This window comes from Trachemys scripta, chromosome 1, assembly GCF_013100865.1.
Source record: "Trachemys scripta elegans isolate TJP31775 chromosome 1, CAS_Tse_1.0, whole genome shotgun sequence".
NCBI lineage: Eukaryota > Metazoa > Chordata > Testudines > Emydidae > Trachemys > Trachemys scripta.
The window spans coordinates 288,175,572-288,200,110 of record NC_048298.1 but is presented as its reverse complement, the minus strand read 5'-3'; the positions used below and the strand labels follow the sequence as shown (position 1 = coordinate 288,200,110).

At 40.6% G+C, this 24,539-nt stretch overlaps 1 protein-coding gene across 8 annotated transcripts in view; it reads right to left on the bottom strand.

The window, feature by feature from the left end:
- LRCH1 (leucine rich repeats and calponin homology domain containing 1) overlaps positions 1 to 24,539 on the bottom strand; it is a 241,877-nt gene that overhangs the window by 94,545 nt on the left and 122,793 nt on the right. For all 8 annotated transcript variants that reach the window (XR_004644092.1, XR_004644091.1, XR_004644095.1 and 5 more), the window contains exons 3-5: positions 16,960 to 17,086; positions 6,707 to 6,812; positions 3,896 to 4,032 (exon numbers count right to left, since the gene is read on the bottom strand). Coding sequence is in view for 3 of the 8 variants with exons in the window: in XM_034758484.1 (XP_034614375.1) it covers positions 3,896 to 4,032; positions 6,707 to 6,812; positions 16,960 to 17,086 (370 nt within the window). In the remaining 5 variants the exon portion in view is untranslated. The remainder of the gene's footprint in view (positions 1 to 3,895; positions 4,033 to 6,706; positions 6,813 to 16,959; positions 17,087 to 24,539) is intronic.

Sequence of the window (24,539 nt, the reverse complement as noted above, 5' to 3'; positions counted from 1 at the left end):
TGGAAAACGTTTTGATTTCTTTAAGCAAATCACGTCTTACTCTTATTCCATGCAAGTGATGCCCGTCAATCAACAATCATTTTTGGCTCCCATACAGAGCTATAATAGTTTAATGAGTCAAACAATGACAATGGAAAACTTTGGACCGCATAAGCCTACAGAGAACACAGGCATTTCCTTCAGTTTTACTGTAGTACTCACTTATAGTACCCGCAAGTACCTGCATACAGCAACTTCACACTGAGAAAGATATAGCATCATCTACTGGTGGAGGTAGTATCTACACTAATCATTACAATGTTCCCCTCTCTAGTTAAATATCAATTTAAACAGTAATGCCTAGGAATCCAAGTAGTCTGCCATCCATGCAGATTTTCATGTTAATCTGCCCCCTCAAGTCCTGTATTCAGTCATGTATGCATCACTCATAGTTGGATCTAGATGATCAGCGAGTGAAGGATTCATGTCCTCTAGATCAGGCCTATCTGTTGTGGTCAGACTGCCTGATGAAGATGGCACAGTTTTGAGGTTCCTAGAACACCCCAGCAATTCTTTGTCCACAATCAGTCTCCCTTTATGAGCCATAGGAACCTGCTGAGTACCTCCAAATCCTCTACTGAAGCCCTCTGGAATAGTTGTTGAGCATCCTCAATGTTTGCCCTCCCCTTTCTTTCAGTGAATCTGGGCACCAATTCTCAATGCAATACAAAAGGGTGGGCTCTCACTTTTAAAAAAAAAAAAAAATCAGGAATGATAAGTTGTTTAGTTTCTTAATTATTGTGTAATGTCCCCTCCAAAAAGGAGTAATTTGGGGATTTTTCCAGTTGCATACCTACAGCTCTCTCCTTCCTGGATGGGCACATCATTTTCCTTTTTTCCTGGCATCTTGTATCCATCATTTCCAGCTCATCTGTTCCTCCACTTTCTGGAATGCTTTCATCAGGTCACTGATGGTAGATTCCACCATGTGACCCCACTGCGTAGGTGCAGAGTGCCTTACCAATTCTTGAACATCAAGTCACAGGGAAGCATGGGTTTGCGGAACCCAAAAATAACCTGTGACTGTTACACCAGGGAAATCTGATGTGGGGGCTGCCTCACAGGAATATTCCCTGGCTTAAGCACAACCCAATGTTGCATCCAATCATATCTCCCAAGCTCTTCATTATTCCTGGAGAACACAGTGGCATGTTGTACGAGCAACTGTTCTAATCACTTCCCTTTGTTGCTTTCTACAGCTGCTTTTATTAAGTCAACCCCTAGCTCTTTTACTGACTGGACTGCAACACAACTCTTGATCTCTGCCCCTTTGGGAGGCTTTGAGACACTAGTTATCTTGGACACTGTCCCCATGGCCTGATTTTTCTCTAGCTACATTTCCTGGTCAGTCACGTTAATTGCACTTATCCATATCACACCCTTTGGTCCAGCTCGAAAAAAAGAGTTTTGCTAAACAGCAATCCTGACCAGATATTGGTGGCTTCAAATACTCCTACAAATTCACTGCAGATGTCCTTTATCATCAGGGGTATTATTGCATGATTAGCTGGCTTCACCACAACTTTACCTGAGCCTTTACAGGAAGGATGAGGTTCCTCTCTGTCATCCTGTAGGCAAGGTAGAGGCACCTGTAAAAACCCCAGGTCCACACTTCCTCCTGCCAACATCCAGCATGGGTATCTGAATGTTATCCAGGGACAAAACTCTTCTATTAATACCCCAAGAGTTCTTGTGATGCCCTCGGATGAAATCCTCTCCTGACATAACAGCACTAGAAATACTGGTCACCACAACAAAAGTCCACCTAGTATGCAAAGACCCCAAGTTCAGGGGCAGCACTGTTGATTAACACTCACCAGTTTAATTATGATTTTATTTATTTATTTATTTATAGGTCATCGAGTCCAGCCCCATGACTTCACTAGCAAGACCAAGTACTGATTTTGCCCCAGATCCCTAAGTGGCCCCCTCAAGGACTGAACTCACAATCCTGGGTTTAGCAGGCCGATGCTCAAATCACTGAGCTCTCTCTCCCCCAGTGCAAACTCCTGCAGTACAAATTCTCTTCTCTTTCAGCACTAGGTGTTCACCATAGATCAGACTTATTTCAGATCATGAGTTCAACAGCATTGCAGTTTTCCAGGCATCAATGTCTCCAGACACATAGTAACAGGTGTCTGTGTAGCTCCTGACTGGCCCATTCTAAGAGTTGCTGATGGTGGCCCTACTGCATCAGCAACTTCTCGTTTCCCTTGGTGTGGCTTACATCTGTTTGGGCAATTCGGTCTCCAGTGGCCTTTGCTTCTATATCACCTGCAAATGTCATCTGTCATGGGACGCACTTGGGAAACAGTCTCTCTTCTGACCTATGGGATGCCTGTGAATAGGTTGCACATGGGCCTCTACCACTTATTTAGCCACTTCACTAGCAATAATTTCTTGAAGTGTAACATAAGGGAATATTCTAATGCTGCGAATTAGCAGCTAATACCTTTAAGAGAAACATGAATTTCTTCCTCCACATTTTTGAACTCTGCATATAATCAGGTCCATAGTTATGTCCAGTATGTTATCCTTCACCAGCAGGTTATGAAGTTCTCCTCTTAAACTGTTTACAAACTGACTTTTCACACAGAATACTCTCATGGCTTGCCAGTTCCAGATGTGGAACAGCAGATTCTGCTTCACTAGAGTCATCTCCTAGACAGGGGTATGATGTAAAGGCCTACTGAACAATCTCCTTAATGCATGCTATAACTCTGCAGGGGTTCCTCTTCCAGATGCCTTCTGGCTTGCCATTCCTTCCAGTATTTCAAAAAGACCAATGGCCTTTCACAGAGGTTATATAAGTGTTTGTGTGACTGTCTATAAGAACCATGATCCGCATTGGGAAGCTGCTGGTAACATACTTTGGCATCACTATTCAAAAATACAGCTTGGTACTGTGCTACTTCCTCATCAGTCCACTCAAAGTCTGTGAAGACTCAAAGATTCCAGTCTCATCTGCATGACCAGTAAATTTCTTCTCAGGCAAAAGTTCTTCTGCCATCTTGAAGCCACCAGTTGTAATATTTGCTTACAGAATCAGAGATTTACTGGGACACAGCAAGAACCAACTTAGTACACACAGGCAGGACAGATCTTCCTGCTAATCCCTCAGGTCATATCAACAATGTAACATACAAGGCAACAACTTAACAGTAAAATATAGCACTGTCTACTGGTGGAAGTGTTGTCTACATTCATCATCACAATACATTACACTTCAAGGCAGGCTATATCCAAATATGGAACTTATTAGTTTCTATGTGCATCACATAGAGTAGGCTTACAGAAAGACGTTTTAACTAGATTATTCCCTGTCCTGAACATATTAGTGGCTTGTTAATTGGTAAAATCACACCAAAGCTTCCTGAAATGTCTGTCCATTCACTTATAGTAGTTATGGAACATGGGTTTATCCATAACATTTCTCTTACAATTTTTCCCATCATCATAAAAATATCCTGTTTATTAGCAATAACCAAACAGGTGAATGAAATAAAGATTACCAACGTATTTATAAAGTAGCTGCAATTTAGTTGGGGGAATATTCTAGAATGACTCTGTTTAGGTGCTATGTATGCTCAAGAGCATAAGTTAAGAGCTTGAGGAGACCTACCATCTCCCATTTATTTACATCTCAGAAAAAATTCTAGCTAAAATCAATTGACTATGATCATTAAGACCCAACAGATAGCATTGCTGGGTTTGCAGTCTTAGAAAAAAACAAGATAATGAAGTTTTATACTATAATAATTAATTATAATAATAATAATTAAACACAGGCTGTTCTTGATATCATCTAGCCTACTCTTATTCTAAAATCACAATTTAAATGACACACATTACTTACTTGTGCTGGTGGAGACTGCAGAGGATTGTTCTCAAGCAATAATACTTGTAACTGCACCATCTTTCTAAAACAAATTGGAATCACGAGCACTTTATTGCAGGAAAAGTCAAACTTTACCAAGGGAAGCTCTATTAGTTCTAAAAGTAACAGAAAGGATCATAGTTATTATGATATTTATTTTTGTCACAAAATATATGAATTAAGTATTTTTGAATAAGATTCTATTTGTAATTGGAGAAAATAAGGATTCCACAGTATAATAAATTAAATTTATTTTTCTTCTAAAAACAAGTTATGGACGATCCTGTTACTTTACTTATGTACTCTGAAGACTTGATAAATTACATTCTGTTTACAATGTCCACCCAGTGCTATAATCACAGCACTTGGCATTCTCAAGTATCTAGGCCAAGTTGGCTGCTGGCAGCTGCTTAAAATCAAATCAAATACCTTTCATGCTGCAAAGGGAGGCATAGCTATTTAAATCTATAAATTCCAAAAAAACAAGTGGTTTTGAAAATAAAACCATATTAAGTAGAAAGAATAATCTCTAACTTCTGTTTCTAGTAATATAAACTATTGTTTCTCAGTTTGGGTACAATGTATTGTACTATTCTTTCAAATGAGTATAGACAGTTTCCTAAAGTCGCTCTGTCAAAGATACCTTCTTTGGGATTGCTGATCGGGCAGAACCAGGCAAGAAAGCTGGGTCTCTAACATAGGTCACAGCATCTCAGATTACTAAAGGATGGTCAGTATTGATGGCATAAACTCTGGAAATCCTGATGGGATCTCTCCAAAGGCATTGTCAGAATAAACAATGCTGCCACAATAAGGGATGGAAATGGGATTAAGTAAGAAAAATAGCTAAATATAGTCACTTTCCCCCCACGACATTATCAATGTGGATATTAATTTAGGTGACTATAAAGAATCAAAGCAAAGCCAAATATAGTAACTGTTCCCTTTTGTGGGCAGGACAACATTACTAGTGTACTCAACTTTTTCTGATGCTTTTCATTACTAATATTGAATCAAACATTTAGTCCTTTCTTGTCTTCAAAGAAAAAATTGTTTGAGTAAGAACTTCAAGATTTAGCCCAGAAAAATAGCTGGCTTTCATAACTGCATCTTATCCCCACAAGTCCTGTAAATTTATAAACATCATATCTAGACTCACCTCATTTTTTATGATATGTATTACCTAAGGTGTATGTTAATAAGCACCACTTCCCCGTTTAATGTCTTATTGCTTTAATATCCCCCAAATATATACACAGTTTTATGCCAATACTGTGTATCAGTGTGTAAAAACTGACCACAACAGTTTAATGGTGTGGGTAATCAAATACCAGAGACCAAGAGGACGATATAGAATTTCTTCTGGTGCATTTCCTAAGGTATCATCACTTGGACAATAACATAATATTTAGGGCTGTTGATTAATCACAGTTAGCTCATGCGATTAACTCAAAAAAAATTAATCGTGATTAATAGCACTGTTAAACAATAGAATACCAATTGAAATTTATTAAATATTTTGGATGTTTTTCTACATTTTCAAATATATCAATTTTGATTACAACACAGAATATAAAGTGTATAGTGCTCACTTTATATTTATTACATATATTTGCACTGTAAAAATGAAACAAAAAATGGTATTTTTCAATTCACCTCATATAAGTACTGTAGTGCAATCTCTTTATCGTGAAAATGCAACTTACAAATGTTATTTTTTTTGTTACATAACTCAAAAACAAAACAATGTAAAATTTTAGAGCCTACAAGTCCACTCAGTCCTACTTCTTGTTCAGCCAATTGTTAAGAGAAACAAGCTTGTTTACATTTATGGGAGATAATGCTGCCCACTTCTTAATGACGTCACCTGAAAGTGAGAACAGGTGTTTGCATGGCACTATTGAAGCTGTCGTTGCAAGATATTACGTGCCAGGTATGCTAAAGATTCATATGCCTCTTCATGTTTCGGCCATTGTTCCAGAGGACATGCGTCCATGCTGATGACATTAATTAAATTTCTGACTGAACTCCTTGGGGGAGAATTTTACCCACATTCTGCCATATATTACATGTTATAGCAGTATAAATATTTGTAATCAAAAATAAATATAAAGTGATCACTGTACACTTTGTATTCTGTGTTGTAACTGAAATCAATATATTTGAAAATGTAGAAAACATCCAGAAATATTTAAATGGTACTGTATTCTATTATAGATTAACAGCGCAATTAATCGCAATTAATTTTATTAATCATTTGACAGCTCTAATAATATGCAACTTCTACTCACACTGAAGCAGTACCGATTTGATTAGGCTTCTAATGCAAGTACAATGACCTCAGGAAAAAATCCACAGTACTTTTAAGTACATCATATACTTTTCTCCAAGATTCCTAAAATATTCTAGGACTCCACAGGGCTGATCTTCAGCTGGTGTAAATTGTCATAACTCCACAACAGGGCTAAAACATTTTATATCAGCGGAGGGTCTGCCTGCATAGGTCATTCATAAATAAATACTCTTCAAACCAATGATTTGAAGACAAGTATCACGCCACCATGAATCACAAAGATAATTCATTTTTAAAAGACCCACATATTGCTTCTGTTTGGCAGTAAGTATTGCAGTATGTTGCTGATGCACGGTAAATCCACCAAATTCAACAAATTTTAGCACAAGGAAATGCAAGGTTTTTAATCTTACTTATTTACATAATTAAACATGCATATTTTCTAAGTTGTAATTAAAAAGTAATTTTAAAGGTCTTTTTTTTCTTTTTCTTTTTACCTTGTGGTAAAACCTTGAGGTAATTTCTTCTGATATTCAGTTCTCTTAGAGATTTCAACTGGCCTATCTGCTGTGGCAAAGCTGTGATTTCATTGCAGCTGACATCCTATATTAAAAGCAATAAGGAGATGATGAACTGTCTTCCCTCAAGACAGTTGACTATTATGGGTGTGAAATTCGAAGTACTTTGTTGATCCATTAAAACACGTTTTCCAGGTTAATGAAACGTAAATTCATATAACCTGCCGTGTCTTATCTTTGCACTGAAAAACTAGCCATGTGATAAGTGTCACATTACATAAAACCAAAATACAGCATTTACTTAGGTTTGCTTAATGAAGTTACGCGGAGGGCCATTTGGGCTCCTTGTTCATTTTTCTACATCTGTTTTTGATTTTCCAGTAAATTGCTGAAGGACTTTGCAATCTGTCGGCAGGGGATGGGGGAGGCAGAACACTGATAGGAAATTAACAATTGTCTAAAATCAAGCGACTCTCTTTTGATGGGACTCTAAATTAGATTACTTGTGGGGAGATTTGGTGGAGATAAATTAGAAGTTGGGTTTCAATTTAAAAAAAATTGATTTAGGGATTTTTCCTTTTTTAAAACCAAAATGCTAACAACACAAAAACATAACACAATTGCAGTTATTTTTACACACTAGTTTAAGAACTGGATATAGGAAGGGGCTCACAATTACCGGTAGGTATGAAATTCATACTTTAAACTCTACAGAAGGAGAAACAGTCTCCTCTTACAAAAGTCACCTATTTGAAAGAGATAGAAAGAGAACTGGCAATTCAATGCGACAGTACCAATTTAAAATGGTGGGAAACAACTCTCCTCTTTTATAAAAAACATCATTTATTTGATGGGAAATACAGAGGCTGTTAAAAGAGCATTAGGTAAAAAGTTTCAAAAGCACGTAAGTGACTTAAAAGCATAAGTCTCATTGAAAGGTAAAGGAATTTAGACTCCTAAATCATATAGGTGCTTTACCCTATTTTCTTGGTTAAGTGGTCCCAAGTTTACCACACCTAAAAATTATAATATATAGTTTTAATCAGATTACTCTGTGAACTCAGAATGTCTGTAAGTTCTCCAAAGCACAGGCTTCAAACACTTAGAACAGAGAGCACTCCACTGGTTAATTCGCAATGACAGGTGTGTGGGCCCCACTATACTGAGTGCTGTGTGCTTTGTTCCTGTGATCTGGGAGGTTATTGAAATTTACAAAAGGTACAGAAAGAACAATTCCTGTACATTTCAATGCCCCAATGGATAATTTATAGAGGGCTGAATTAGGCCCCTTATCTCAGGTTTTAACAACCTGGACCAAGATGAAGCTTCTGTTCATCTCACAATCTCTAAAAGAACAACTGCTAGAAAGTTAGATTTGTAAAGTTAAGATGCAGTATAAGATGGAGTTGATCCAACACAAGGTGTAATGGAAAGTAGGAAATGCATTAATACTAGTAATACATATATAAAATAAATGCATTAATACTACTGATGCATTAATCAAGATTCTGAAAAGCCTAAAATCAGTAATCAAGATCAACTCCTGTAATCAGGGCATTTAAAAACAAGATCAAATTAACTTACAGGCTTTAGCTTATACTACCAAACACACCAGTATGTAGTCAACATGACTCTGAAAAGAACACTGAACCTTTTGCCTAAACCTGTGATGCATTGTCATTTGACTAGAATCGTTCTGCAAGATTTCATGTGCTGTATAATATGGAGATCAACAAAAGGAAGGAGACACTGTATCTCCAAGAGTATGATTTTACATAGTGATAATATTTTTCCCCTAAAGAGACAAGGGAATTTCTTAAGGACATTAACGGCTACTTTTACGGTTATTGTTTCAACTGGCAGAGTTGAACAATACCTATAAGCTCAAAGATTCTGCAGTTCCCCAAATCAGGTTTCAAATTTAGTCCTTTGAAGGAGTTTCTCTAATACTATTCAAACATATTCTGTCAATGCCATTTCCAAATCAAGAATTTCTTCAAAGAATAATTAGTGAGAAAACTGAAGGGGGAGGGAGCTCTATTTGACAATATTGGATTGGGTATCAGAGAGATAAAAGTCTCCTTATCAGGATCCCACTGCAGCCAAAACTTCCTTCCCTTCTCAAAACAGAGCCAGGGAATTGTTTTAGGTTTTAGACAAGGAAATTAAAAAATCCTTGTTAATGAGTGCACTGGAAACTGTCTCTTGTCTAAATTACTGTAAAGTATGGTTAATTGCACAGTTCTTAGTCCAAATATTTTTAGGGATTTACTGCCCTAATTTTTATCTAAAGACTTGAAACAAGTTCATAATCAAGCATTTACTTTTTAGAACATACAGTTTAAAAGGTAAAGTGCCCCTCTTGCAGAAAAATTGTATGGTAAGGATGTGTCTAGAAGCATATTTCTGTGTGTGTATGAATCTTCAATAAAACTGACCTTGGTTTCAGGGTGTAAGAGAATTTTTCAAGGAAGTATAATAATTTTATGGTTGTTAGTAACTGCAAGGACAAAGTCTGCTGGTGACCTTGTAAGAAATTCAAGAATAAAACTCATCTCTTTAGTTCATAGTCACAAGGAATCCAGAGATAATAGTATATTTTATCCAACTCAACACTGCATACAACATTTTTTACTTTCTGATTGGGTACGTATGACAAATCAAGAGCAATGTACTCCTCCTAATTCCAGTACGTAATACATTACCCTGCTTTTGTTTTGCATCTTGGCTTCAAGGACATCTGCAGACAATTAAAATAATGTACTCCAAATGCCTTTTCAAATTCCAAAGGTTAATATTTGGTGAAGGTCAGACTTCTTCTAATAATTCCATTTTATTCATATCAGTTGTCTCCCTGTTTGATAACATGGACGAGCTCTCTCAAATAAGACTGGAGAACAATAGTCAATTTAAGTAAATTTCTATGGCCAGGGGAATTTGGAGGTCAGATAGTGGGCAAACAAGTTAGTACTGTTAGCACTATCGAAAGTTTGAAGTTAAGGGTTCTAAATACTCAGTTTTTTACAGTAGCGTATAGTTGTACACTAGAGCTACCTCCAAAGTCCTGTTCTACAGCAGCATGCAGGTTACCTTCATGCAGCTAAGCTCCTTGGCACTGAAAGCAGGGCCGGCTCTGGCTTTTTTGCCGCCTCAGGCAAAAAAGCCTCCCGCCGCCCCTGGGGAGTGTGGCAGGGGAGGGCGGCAAGCCCGGCCGCGGCCCTGCNCTCCCGCCGCCCCTGGGGAGTGCGGCAGGGGAGGGCGGCAAGCCCAGCCGCGGCCCTGCTCTCCCCAGAGGCTGGAGCGCTAGGGGGAGGGCGGCCCCGCTCTCCCTGACCAGCCGGAGCCAGGGGAGGGCAGCGAGCCCGCTGCGGCTCCGCTCTCCCCAACCGGCCGGAGCGCCGGGGAAGGGCGGCGAGCCCGGCTGCGGCCCCGCTCTCCCCGGCCGGCTGGAGCGCTAGGGGGAAGGCGGCCCCGCTCTCCCCAACCAGCCGGAGCCAGGGGAGGGCGGCGAGCCCGCTGCGGCTCCGCTCTCCCCAACCGGCCGGAGCGCCGGGGAAGGGCAGCGAGCCTGGCCGCGGCCCCGCTCCCTCCGACCGGCCGGAGCGCTAGGGGGAGGGCAGCCCCGCTCCCTCCGACCGGCCGGAGCGCTGGGGGGAGCGGCGAGCCCGGCTGGGGCCCCGCTCTCCCCGACCGGCCAGAGCGCCGGGAGGAGGGCGGTGAGCCCGGCCGCAGCCCCGCTCTCCCTGACCGGCCGGAGCACTGCCCTCCTCCAGGTGCCACCCCAAGCACCTGCTTGGTCGGCTGGTGCCTGGAGCCGGCCCTGACTGAAAGGATGCACATTTCCAAACATGGGGCACAACTCCTCAGCAGCAGAACCACAGTAATGCCATTAACAGGCATCTCTTCATGGTCATGGAGAGGATTCACCCCTTAGGACAGGTGTAAACTACACCTCTACCCCGATATAATGCGACCCGACATAACACGAATTCGGATATAACGCAGTAAAGCAGCGCTCTGGGGGGCGGGGCTGCGCACTCCAGCAGAGCAGCGCGTCAGCGTGTCTAGCTCCGACATGCTGCTCTGAGTAGCGTGTTAAGGGTGCCGGGCCGGGGGGTTGGATAAGGGGCAGAGGGTTTTGGGGGGGCGGTCAGGGGACAGCCACAGCATGGGAGAGCCACAACCCGAGGAGGGAAGCTGCAGTGCAGGGGGAACGTCACACGGGCTCCATCCGGGGCCAAGAAATTGGGGAAGACTGGTCCATGCGGGGAAGTTGCAGATCCAGGGCAGGGAGAGGTGCTTGTCCTAGACGGTGCCGTGCAGGTGCCCCGTCCCGATACTGGAGGGCTTGGCACATAGCGGGCCTGGCTGGCAGGCTGCGCCCCGCTTGCAGCAGCGCCAGGCGGGTTCTCCGGGTCCACAGTGCGCCGCACTACCTGCCCGCAATCAGGGGCTCCATGTGCCCCGGCAGGCAGCAGGCCACAGCGTCCTCACCAGAGACGGGCTGTGTGGGGCTCTGCGGAGGAGGAGAGACGGATTGAGCACGGGCACGCACGGCAGGAGCCACCCGCCGATAGCTCACCCTCCCCCAGCACTGCGCGGGCACGGGGCGGGGACCAGGCACACATGGGCACCTCAGGTGAGGCTGCCTGCCCTGCTCCCCATCGTGGGCTCAGCTGTTGTGCTCGGCTGGGCATGCTCCGCGGACAGGGCAGCGGCTGCCGGGTCAGTTCCCCCTGGCTCACCCCAGCTGATGTGGTCGAGCAGGTGTGAACGCTTCCATGCGCCGGCTCCCCGGGTCCTAGTGCCTGTCCCGGTGCGGCGCATGGCTCAGTGTGGAGTCCTGGTGGTGATTAGAGATGGGTGGGGTTGGACGGGTCGGGGATTCTGAGGGGTCAGTCAGGGGGGCAGAAAGTAGGTGGGGGTTGGATGGGGGCAGGGCTATTTGCTGACTATTAACGGAGATGCTCGAGGCCAAAGCAAGTTCCATATAACGCGGTTTCACCTATAACGCGGTAAGATTTTTTGGCTCCCGAGGACCACGTTATATCGGGTTAGAGGTGTATCTATAATAATTTCAATCCAGTGTTAACTCTAAAGCTTCTGTTTCACTCTGTGTCCATCTCACTTTTCAAAACTACTACATACATTTGGGACATGCTGAAGGGTTTCCACCATCTCAGTCCCATCTTCCGCAAAAAATTCTGTGTGCACTTTGAGCACTGATAGCAAGTAAAAATCATCTGGCAGTTGACCCACTGGATGATTTGTCAAGAGTTACATATTTTCCCATCATCTACAAAGTCAATTATTTTATTGAAATGAAAGAAAAACACAGTGTTGATTTTATTATTCATTTTCATATTTAAATTTTAAAACTTTGTATTTAATGTACCAAAGGCACTTACAGTATTTCCAGTCTGGTGCATACCTAATTACCTTGCTATTAAAAACATTTGCTTTTGCTTTTTACTCATTATTAGAACCAACTCAGACAAGGAAGGGGGAGCTGGATTCAATTCTGGCTCAATCAGCCTTATTCAACTATATTTCAGTTGCAGCACACAACAGTTGCAGTTACACCTTCATTATCCCTTCTGAAGACAATTAGTTTCTCCAATTATAAATGAGGCCAGAATTTAGTCTGCAGAATTTATTACTGGTGATTATATATAAAAAGAAAAGAACCCAGACTGACTTTTAGATCTCAGAGTTGAGTATGCAACATTGCCAACAGGAAAAAATATTTACTTATAAACAGGACATTGAATATGAAATAACTGAGACAAACAAAATATCATGGAACTCTACAATGTTGTTTTACTAAGTCACTTTTCAGAGTAGAACCACAGTCAGCTGATTGAAACAGATTCAACTTTATTTTAAAAGAACTCAAAGAATTATGAAATCCTGTTGGTATACAGGAACAAGATTAATTTCACTCAATATCTTTAAATTTTAATGGTTGCAAATTAGTAGAAAAGACAACTACAATGTGGTTCCATCCATTTTGGATTTCTTTCTGAAATTATTCTTATAAATGTTAATACAAGTTTATTCCAATAGATGGTCCAAGCAAGCAAGGATAACAATCAGTTAGTAGGGTAAGCATAATTAAACAAATGGTGGCGGTAAAGATATCCAGTTTTACTTTAATACTTATTATTGGAAGGTTTACACATAGAAACTGACATCCATTGAATAAGATTTCAGGTGTCTTCCAGATTATTCAAACAGTCAGTAGTATGCCACTAAATATTAATAGGCCTTTCATCTGATTAAATCTTTTGTTCACTACCTATTAAAACATTTTAAATTTGCTTAAAATATTGATTGCTGTGTGTTTTCAAAGGGTGAAATTCACCATACTGCCAAAGACCAAATAAATCCTTAAACTAGGCCTGAACTGGTGTAATAGGCACATATGAGTTTATGCAAGCCCCCAACATTATGTGAATTTCATCCTGCAGATCCATCTCAAAAATCATGATTCAGTCATAAGTTAACATTTTAATAACCAAGCCAGTTCTCTTAGAGCTTATGCTATCTGAGACCATACTGAATGCAAGGAAAATAACTGAACTACTGAATTGTAATTAATTGCAACAACCAGAGGAAAGTTATTTTCCTAACCAATACTTGAAAATAATCTGAATGTTTACTGAAGTGGTAGCATCTAAATAGACATTAAAAGACATTTCAATGTTTCATTTCAGAGACTAAAAACAGATTTACACAACAAATACAATTTGCTCTATGGAATGCATTTACTAAAATCTGGGTGCAGTTAAATGGTGAAAATGTTAAATTTCTATAAAACAGTATTGTACAATAGCAACAGAAACATTTTACTGGTAAATGCTTTTATTTGGATTATGAGACCTATCTTAATCTGTGACAACCTACCCATATAAACATCTCTGCATCATATACTGTAGCACTATTTATCAATATGCTTTAATTTATATTCCACTTTACCCCATCCAATACGTCATAGGTTAGCAATTTCCAAGCAAACAATCCAATTTGAATAGTAACATAAATAATCACAGTGGTCATCAACGTAAGGAGATTATGTCATCAGAACTGAATTATTCACATATTTAACAAACCTTGTTATGTTAACATGCTATTTTGTAACCATACAGAACAGAGGAAATAAGATTATAGTCATACTTTCAGCGTTCACACAAGTTTTTCTACCCTCTTGTTCCAGTCAGATTCTAACCAAAGTAATATGTGCTACAATGTTGTTTTGCAATTATTTTTAGAAAAGTAATTTTTACATTTTCTTGCTGCCTCCAAAGAGTGACACTGATGCTGGGACTGGGAAGTAGCAGAATCAGTCAAGTCTGTTGTCTTTTGAAACAGTGGTAGTACAAAAGACAGTAGGAACCCAAAACAAAACAAAAATCCAAAGAGTCCTGCCTCCTCCTGAGCACAATTTGTACTTCTTTTGAACCTCTTAAATAATTTTGCTTTTAATTTTTAAAAGCTAAATCAGAAGCAGGGCTTTTATTTTTACTTAATGCAATTCTCTGTTTACTCATGGAACTAGGGTTGCCAACTTTCTAATGGCAGAAAACTGAACACCCCTGCCCCACCCCTTCTCCAAGATCCTGCCCCCACTCACTCCATCCTCCCTCCCTCCATCGCTCGCTTGCTTATTTTCACTGGGCTGGGGGTTGGGTTGTAGGAGGGGGTGAGGGCTCCAGCTGCGGGGGAGAGAGGGCAGGCTCTGGGGTGGGGCCGGGAAAGAGGTGTATGGGGTGCAGGAGGGGGCTCTGGGCTGTGGAGCCAAGGGGTTTGGAGTGTGGGCGGGGGCTCCAGGCTAGGGGTTGGGGTGTGGGAGTGGGAGGGGCTGAGGGAGAGGGCTCTGGCTGGGGGTGCAGGCTCTGGTGTGGGGCCGGGGATGAGGGGTTTGGGGTGCAGGAGGGGGCTCCAGGCTGAGGCCAAGGAATTCAGGGTGCGAGAGGGGGCTTCAGGCTGAGGCAGGAGATTGGGGTGCAGGAGGGGGTGAAGGCTTCAGCTGGGGGTATAGGCTCTGCGGTGTGACCAGGGATGAGGGGTTTGGGGTGCAGGAATGGGCTCTGGGCAATTTTTCTGCAAGAGGGAGTGAGGGGGGCGGGCTCTGGGAGGCGCTTACCTCAGGTGGCTCCCAGGAACTGGCATCACGTCCCTCCGGCTCCTACGTGGAGGAATGGTCAGGCAGCTCTGTGTGCTGTCCCTGCCCCCAGGCGCCACCCCCACAGCTCCCATTGGCCGCGGTTCCGAACCGGAGGGACATGCCGGCTGCTTCCCAGGAGCCGCACGGAGCACTGGACTTTTAACAGCCTGGCCAGCAGTGCTGACTGGAGCCTCCAGGGTCCCTTTTCGACTGGGCGTTCCAGTTAAAAACCGGACACCTGGTAACCCTTCATGAAACAGTAACTGCATGGATAGTGCTAAACTGCCTTGTCAGTGTGTTTCAACCTGTTCTTGATGGACTAGTAGGATGGGAAGGTATTTCAGTATTTCTTCACTGAAACTGCTATCATGGATGCCACTTAGTGTCAACTAAAATATGAAATGCAGTCCAACGAGAAATAGACTGGCACCACCAACTTGTTTCAGAGAGACCCCCAAACAGCCATCGGATGACAAGGATGTTTATTCATTGCTAAGTAATGTCACATTCAAACCAGCAGTGACCAAGAGTTGACAGGATTCAAATCCCATTAATAATTCACCTAGTCATTCTGTCCCCTAAAAAGGGAGATGTTTAATATTCCTGAATTGTCCTTGCAAATAAAAACTTAATAAAATAAATTCACTAATAGATTAAGCATAAAGTAAACCATCACTATAACTAGCAGTTTCATTTTAAAGTAGTGACATTGTTTTTGTTTGTGTTTTAATTTGATAACGTTTTAATTTTCATTAAGAAGTCATTATAAACATGACAAAGTATGAAAAAAGATAAACCAATAAAGTACACATTTCACAAAAAAGAAAAACATTAAACATCCTATAAGCCATTATAAAGACCCCCATATATCCCAAGGGAGAGAAAGATAAAAAAAAAGTATCCAACTACAGTTAGCCCAACTATAGTTGTAAGGGCTGAATCCTGAGACCTGCTGAATACTCTCAGCTACTACTTAAACACCCCAATCTTGCAACTAACTCCACGGAGGGACAGCCAGCAGGACTGGGGCCGAAGTTAACTCAACAACATGTAGCAGGTTCAGGCTTTAAGGATAGGAAATATTATTTAAAAAATAAGATGGGTGAGCAGACACTTTCTGACACCATGGTTACAACACCTTAGAAATACCCAAGATAGAAGCAATAGGTAGAGACTATACCAGTCAGAAAAATGTTGCAATATAATTTCTACTGGGAATTCAGGAGCAATGCCAGAGTAACTGGTTCATTTACTAACGGCTATTCTCAAAAGGGTTAGGTGATCAGAAATAAACAGAAGACAGTCCAAAACAGTTTACACTTTAAGAAAACAAGGCATCATATAAAGGGAAGAAAGTGAGGGAGGAGAAAACATTAAAATATATACAGTCTTTTACAGATAACCTTTTCATATACATTTGCAATTTAAAAAAAAATTCTCAAGTGCCATTTAGTTCCTGCCCTCCATGCCCTCAATAACTGGCTGATTTCTTATAGCCATTACAGAAGGGGGAGGTTTTGCAGAAAGAGGACAGTGGCCATATGGATCACTTCAGAGAAGACATTCCATGCATAATGGACAGCATGGAAATATTTGTGAGAGAAACTAAAAGGGACTGAAAAGACAAGCATAGTTTGTAAAACACAATGAGGTAAGAAAAGAAAAAAAAAGACGAGTTGAGAGGAGCAGAGCTAGGAAGGGACTTGGAGGCCAGAACAAGAAACTTGAACTTATTGCAGCAAAACAGGGAGCCAATAGAGGGATCTGAACAGAGGAATGATTTGGTCATGCAGTGAGAACAACAGGTAGGCAAGATGATCTTCACTGATGTGTTTTATATGAGGAGAGTGATGTGGATGACAGGGAGCCTGGAAAGAAGACAGTTACAATGTAACATTTTTCCTATTTGATGCAATTAAGAAGTTCACCACATATTAAGGGGCACTGACTGTGTAACAGTGATTACTGTACCATTAGGCTTTTGCAGGACGTTTTTTACAAAGTTGATTATACTGTAACTAGTAATAAAACAAACAAAAAACAAACATTCAAATCAGTAACATACCAGTTCCATTAACTGTTTTAGCTGACCTATCTCTTCTGGAAGGGAACCTAGCTTATTGTTACTTGCAATTAAGACTTTTAGAGGAAGACCACACAGGCAAGCTGGCAAAGAAGAAAGCTGATTTCGACTGCAACAAAAGAAATAAAAACAAACATTAAAAATACAAGTTACATTCTATTGTATCCTCACATAGAAAAGCTGAGATTACAATGTGCTATTTAAAAAGTCCAGTTATTGAGATATCTTGATATATCAAGTTGCATGCACATTAAAAAAAAGTAAATGAAAGTTTTGGAATAAAAAACTGCATTAAAACATCAAACATAAGCAAAATTAGAAAAAAATCTCCATTTAGTGAACAAAACTGCTTTATGGAATATCACCGTCCTGAAACAAAAGAATTAATTTTATCAGTTTATTCATGAATACACTGCATGAACAAAGTGACATCAACTTACAACAGCTGTTTTCCTTCACAACAAATGCAGGAAACTTAATGAGGGCAGTAGCTGCAAACATTTTAAAAAATCTATGATTTTACGGAAGTAAGCATAAATATGACACTTTTTTTCCCCAGCTAACTGAAAGACAGGCCAACAACTGATCATAGGAAAAACACTGGCATGCCTCCGGTTCTCAAAAACACAGCTACATGTGAAGACTTCTCTCTGTGTCTGTTGCAACCCGTTTTCCCCCCAGGTATTTGAAGCACCAAAAATTCTTTACAGCCTGAAACTCTTCACATATTTCAGATTGGAAAAGCCAAATTGTTTATTCTCTTACCTGATCATTCGTTTTCTGTGACTTGATCTTGCAAAATAGACTATAGTGTTTTCTCCCTCTTTGGTAGCAACAATAGAAAAGATGGCAACCAACCAAATCCAACATTTATTAATGAACTTTACTATAACACATCACCACATTATATGAACACCTCACATATATTAAAGTTCCCTTTGAGTTAGGGATGTGTTATCATGCTTATTTTGCAGATGGGAAAACTAAGGGACAGGAAATTAAATTACTTGCCCAAGGCCACATAGGAAGTCTGTGGCACAGCTGGAGAGTATACTTCAAGGCTTCTGATTCCTAATACTGTGATTAAACCACAAATCTATCATTCTCCCATTCTTGAAAAGTTTCTCCTTCACTGTTCCTCCTTTGTGCATTCTTTGCTTCCCAGTTTGAGACAATCTTTATGTGAAAGAATGAAGGTTAGCCTTCACTTCTCATCCCTAACAGGAACTTCCTTTTTCTAAACCTCATAGGATAATGTCCATCAGGCTGGGTTGGTGTATTAATCAACTCAGTTACACAAAGAGTTAACTGTTAGTTTGTTTTTCTGTGACATTGATCAGAATAGACAACAGTGTTCTAAACAACAGTATCTGACAGGACTCTCAGAATGCAGAGGCTAATCTGAATGGGAAGACACCAAGTATGATCCCAATCATTTCTTCCATTAAAAGAGAAACCTCAAAGGAGGGCTGTCTCCAAACGTCTCTCAGCCAAATGCAGCAGTCACCAATGCCTGATCAAGGTGCCCAGCACAGTTTATCTAACAAGGTTTCACCTCTAGCTGTCAAGGAAGAAACTGCAGCCCAGTTGGTGCATGCTCTGATCCTGATCAGGAAGGACACTGCTGCTGTGATTCTTATACACAATTCTTTAAGCACAATGGCATATCAGGAAGCCTCAAGGCCATCTGAATCCTTCAAAATGGATAAACAGTAAATCAACCTTTGTAAAGGCTCTGTTCCCGCAGAGAAATTTTAAAAGTAACCCCCCAATTTTTTTTAAAAGGTCTTGTGCTCATCTTAGTTTCTTTCTGCATATAAATATGAGCTGAAAGGGTTTGTGGTTTTTTTCTTTCTTTTTTTGCTTTAAAAATAATTGGACATCTTCGTTAAGAATTCAACAGGCCAACTCCTTCAGTTAAGAAGTGAGCAATCACAATGCAATCCTGAAGTGAAAAGTTCAGGGTTCTTGGCATGAGATGATGGAAGAAGCAGAGTTACCTGGATATCTGAACTGTTAAAAGTAATGCCTAAAAATTCTCCAAAGAAAACATAGGCACAACCGGAGTAACACACCAAGCGAGGAGGGAAGGTTCCCGCCTAACAGCCTGATCCACAATGCTATGCAAGCTACCAGAAAAAGTGCTAAATTAGCAGCAACACACAGAAAACACCCAAATCATATCATTACAGCTGTTAATTCTTACCACATTTCAGAAATTCCTTCAAACTTTCTTAATGTGAAAAAGCAGAGAATTCTGGATCCTAATGAATTTCAGACTATTTGAGCCGATATAGCTGATCTGAAACCCTAACAGCAGAAGGCTACAAATTAAATCTTTTCTTGCTACAAGGTCTGTGATACAAGACAGGCCCAGAAGAGAAACCAACAGAACTCCACTGGCCATCACCTACAGTCCTCAGCTTAAACCTCTCCAACGCATCATCAGTGATCTACAACCCATCCTGGACAATGATCCCTCACTTTCACAGACCTTGGGAGGCAGGCCAGTCCTCGCTCACAGACAACCTGCCAACCATAAACATATTCTCACCAGCAACCACGCACCGCACCATAACAACTCTGACTCAGGAAGCAACCCATGCAACAAACCTCGATGCCAACTCTGCCCACATATCTACACCAGCAACACCATCACTGGACCTAACCAGATCAGCTACAACATCACCGGCTCATTCACCTGCACGTCCACCAATGTTATATATGCCATCATATGCCAGCAATGCCCCTCTGCTATGTACATTGGCCAAACTGGACAGTCACTGCGCAAGAGGATAAATGGACACAAGTCAGATATCAGGAATGGCAATATACAAAAACCTGTAGGAGAACACTTCAACCTCCCTGGCCACACAATAGCAGATGTAAAGGTAGCCGTCTTACAGCAAAAAAACTTCAGGACCAGACTCCAAAGAGAAACTGCTGAGCTCCAGTTCATTTGCAAATTTGACACCATCAGATCAGGATTAAACAAAGACTGTGAATGGCTATCCAACTACAGAAACAGTTTCTCCTCCCTTGGTGTTCACACCTCAACTGCTAGCAGAGCACCTCACTCTCCCTGATTGAACTAACCTCGTTATCTCCACACTGATATATACCTGCCTCTGGAGATTTCCATTACTTGCATCTGAAGAAGTGAGGTTCTTACCCACGAAAGCTTATGCTCCCAGTACTTCTGTTAGTCTCAGAGAGAGAAAAGCTATTCTTGTTTTGTTCCCATACTGCTTGTAATTTTGCCACTCAGAGGGAAAATACTCTTTGGTCTGTGCTGAGCCAGACCAAGCCATAGACATAAATTTTAATTTTGTTAAACTGGAAAATAATAAATTGTTAAGAGGCTTGTACACTCAAAATATCTTACTAACAACAATTACAAAATGGTTAAGGGACTTCCCCCCCCCCCCCAACTTTACAGCATCTCTTGGTACATCTCATTTTCAAATTAGTATCCAGTATCCTTCCAGCATAAGGAGTAAGGATTGGCATCATACTGTATTGTATGTAATATATTGTGTAGTACTTCAAATTGAACAATTTTGCATTATTGATCAAGAGAAACCACTGAAATCATTTCAATTAAAATCAAACAAGGATTTAAACCCAGTAACGCTTAAGAACAAGGTTAGTGCATAACCCAGTGAATCAACACCATTTCAAAAAATACATTTTTTAACAAATTTTGTGGTGGGCCAGCACATTCACCAATGCATGTTCAGTTTTCATGTTAAGTAGTTGCTTGCTCTCAACTTGACCCACCATCCATTTTAAAAAGAGCGCAGAGGAAGGGTGGGGAGGGGGGAGAGATTTTGTTATGAAGCCCTTAATAATTGTGCCCATTATTTCTACCACATGATTTCCAAGCTCTGGCTACTGATCTATCTAGTGACTGATGGCATATGGAATTAAAGCCCTGGGTCTGGTCCTGTATGTCACGAGTTAAATTCTCTCCCACAAATGCTCATTAATTCTCTTACATAAATTTATTCACCCAGAATGCACATGTGCACCTGCAGTGGGGTATTGTTTAAATTTAGATATGACTTTATAGATTTTTAAATACTATAAAAGGATAAATCAAGAGTCAACGAAGGCTGCTGTTGGAAAAAAGATGACAAAACATGCTTTCCCAGAGTAAAAGCAGCAAGCACTCTTTTGTGGTGAACACAATGATTTTATTTCAACCTGTGGTCAATCATCATTCACTTTTTCTTAAAAGGGATATGTTATGTCTGAACATTGGCACAAATCATCTAGCATTCAGGAGCCATACCCCATCTGTTCTAACCACATCTGCCCAACAGGTCTGCAGGTGTTCAGCTAACAAATGGCTTATGAAAAGAGGCTAGGGAAGGGGACACAATATAATGAATCCAGTGCTGGAAAACAAGTTGAGACTAGACTGGAGTAAGGCTGCTCACTGTTCCCCATTTCACTGATTTCTATATCACACGGAAACTTGAGAAATTCACTGAGAAAGATCATTAGAAATACATTTACAAAAAATTAATTTAGGAAATAATAAACCCTTAGAGGAAACATATTTCCTTCTTCGTAGTAAAATGATTGTCCTCCTGGTGGATAGAGTGTGAGGGGGGAGGGGATTGGCACACAGAATAAAAGGAATCATACTTAGAAAGGGACACCTGGGCGGATTCAATTCCCTGTCCCTCCTCAGCTATTTTAGAGATATTGGGGGAGGTTTGGAAGTTGGGAATGACAAGAGGAGGAGACATGACTCTTAGTTGGCACTAAGTAAAAATGTTAATTTACATTGTGGTTTGCAGTTTTTTTCTTGGGTAAAGTTCCTACAAGATATGTCACAAAAATCAACAGAGTGGTTTGCTTCTCAACTCTTGGTTTTCCCAAGAAGCTGAAGATTTTTCTGACTTTCTTTTCCTTACAGGTTAAAATCCTGTACCAATTACCATTAACTTTAATTTACATTCACACCCTCTTAAAAGCTATTTTAAAATATATGTCACTGTTCAAGCCTCTAAAGAATGAACAATTTATGCATGACTGTATTTTGAGAACCCAAGACAGATTTCATTTATAATTGCATTAAATGTCCCAAATTCCCACATGGATCTCTCACATTCATCTCCACATCTTCTTTTATCCAGTTCTGAATCTTGACATCTGCTCCAAAAGCTATATATTAAAATCATTATTTATATATCTACATAGTCTTCTATCCAAAAATTTCAAGACGCTTTACAAATATTTTAGCTTCAAAAAACCCTGTGAAGGTAGGTAAATACTTTTATCCCCTTTGTACAGGTCAGGAAACAGACATAAATGTTAAGTGGGATGCCCAAGATCACACAGAAAGTCTGTAGTAGCCATAATCAGAATCTAATCCTATGCTTTAAAGCAGAAGACAATCATTCTCATGAAATTATGATGCCTAAATCCAACTGTTTCCAGAGTGTCAGTGTTCTGAAAGAATTTTTTCACTTGACCAGAGCTCAGATCCACATCTTAAACTGAAAGTTATACAGAAAGCAACTTTGGCTGAGATTTCTAAACTTGATTTCAACTGAACACAGATCCAACAAAATTACCAAACACCAGCAACATACAATAAAAAAGCTGACCATTTCTCTGTTTTGGAAAGGCTAAGAATAAAGACAAGAAGAAAATAGCAAAGGCATACCACTGCCCTGAAGAAAGTCAGATTTAAGTTTATTGGGAGGAGAGTATAATGCAGTTTTGACTACGTACATCTGTACTATATTTGGGCTGTTCCAACCAACAACTATTTTCCCATAATCCAAATGGGAATACAAATAAACAAATTCATTTTCTTTACACTAAATCATTGAGAGGCTGCAAGCACAAATACCTAATAATAAATTTAGAGCATACGTATATCATCACCATGGCAACAATGGCAACACCAATCTTATTTCTGTCAGTTCTCCATCTCCTCACTCTTTTTATCAGCACTTTGAAATGATACTTGAGAACCATAATTAATTTCTTGATATAAAATATCCTTAGTTCCCTCTTCAAACTGGAGTTGAAGATATGACATTCATGTCCAGTAAGGGCTGTCTAAAGTTTAATATTTCAGAGCACTAATTAATGGCGAGAGTGATTAATTATATAAATCAAAAAACAAATAGAAAATATATATGAGAAAATATATCTGGAGTTGGGACGACAGAGCCAAATTTCAGTTCCAGTAATCGTACAGCTCAAGGAAAAGAAAACTACTCAGCAACAGGGGGGGAAAAGTATAAGGGTCACATTGTGTAATTAAATTTAAAACTTAATTTGCCAGGTTACTGTGACTACAAAATGACCTTAGAGAATTTGCCCTCAATTATTTTAATAACAGTGAGTAGAGCAAGAGATTGGTAGAATAGGCTATATAATAGGAAAGTCCGAATGGGAAGCAGAGTTTACTTCCATCACAGCGCCATTAAATTATGGATGGTAAAATATACCCTCATTGCTGAAAGTGCAGAAACAGAGAAGGGTGCATAGACACACCAAACAGAAGAGGCTCTGTTTCATCAGTGGCGCCAGTATATGGAACAGGAAAATTTATTTTGATTAAACAAATATTTCCTTTCTCTGAGTTATAAGGTCCAACTGCCTTTCAGCCTGCTTGCATCTACATAGGCAGAATCAGACCTGTCACTCACTGATAAGGGAGGGTTAACACAGCTTCCTTAGAAAAGGATAATCCCCCATGTGGATTAAAACTTGTTAATAAGTTTATACACTCTATAGCAATAAACAATGAATTCCTATTGCACGGCATAACTTTATTGACCAAAATTTGAACGAACCTAGCAGGATTTTTTATCCTACTGGTCAAATAAATGCTTCATATAAAGGGAGGGTCAGAGAAAGGAATAAATAAATGATCCTATTTTCTTTCATATACAAGGTCCACAAACCCATTAACCAATGGGATTTTTATAGCAGTTTGTCTCAAGGAAGATTCACCTAACAGAACTATATACAAGGTTTTAAGTTCCTTCTCTAATTCTGCAAGCAACCTGCTATCAAAGGCAGCTTCCTCCTAGTAAAACGTTGAGAAGGTATGAATAACCAGGTGTCTGCCCTGCAGATCCGGAGGCTCCTGCTGCTCTTAGTAAGTGGGCTTTGAGGCCGGTTGGGGGAGAAGCTCTTTGACATGCATGCTTCATGGGTGCACCATCTCAACCACCCTGAAATGGAAGATTTTGAGGTTCTTTCCTTTAAATGCTGGATGTTAGAAAAAGAATAGAGCATTAGACTTTTGAAAACCTGTATGTGACAGTGTAACGGGGCGGTCACCCCGCTCCGGCTAAGAAGGGGTTAAAAGCCAGCCCTTGGAGAGGGCGGGGGCTGAGATAGAAAACCTAGGCTGATTGGGGAAACAGCCGCAGCTGGGCCACGCTCCAATCAGGCCACAACTTGCCCTATAAAGGGGCTGCTAGGCTGAGGCTCAAGCAGACTCCCTCGAGCTTCTGAGAGGGAGGGACCTGGCTGCAGGGACCTGAGCAGAGTACCTGAGTGAAGCAGGGCTCGGGAAAGGCAGA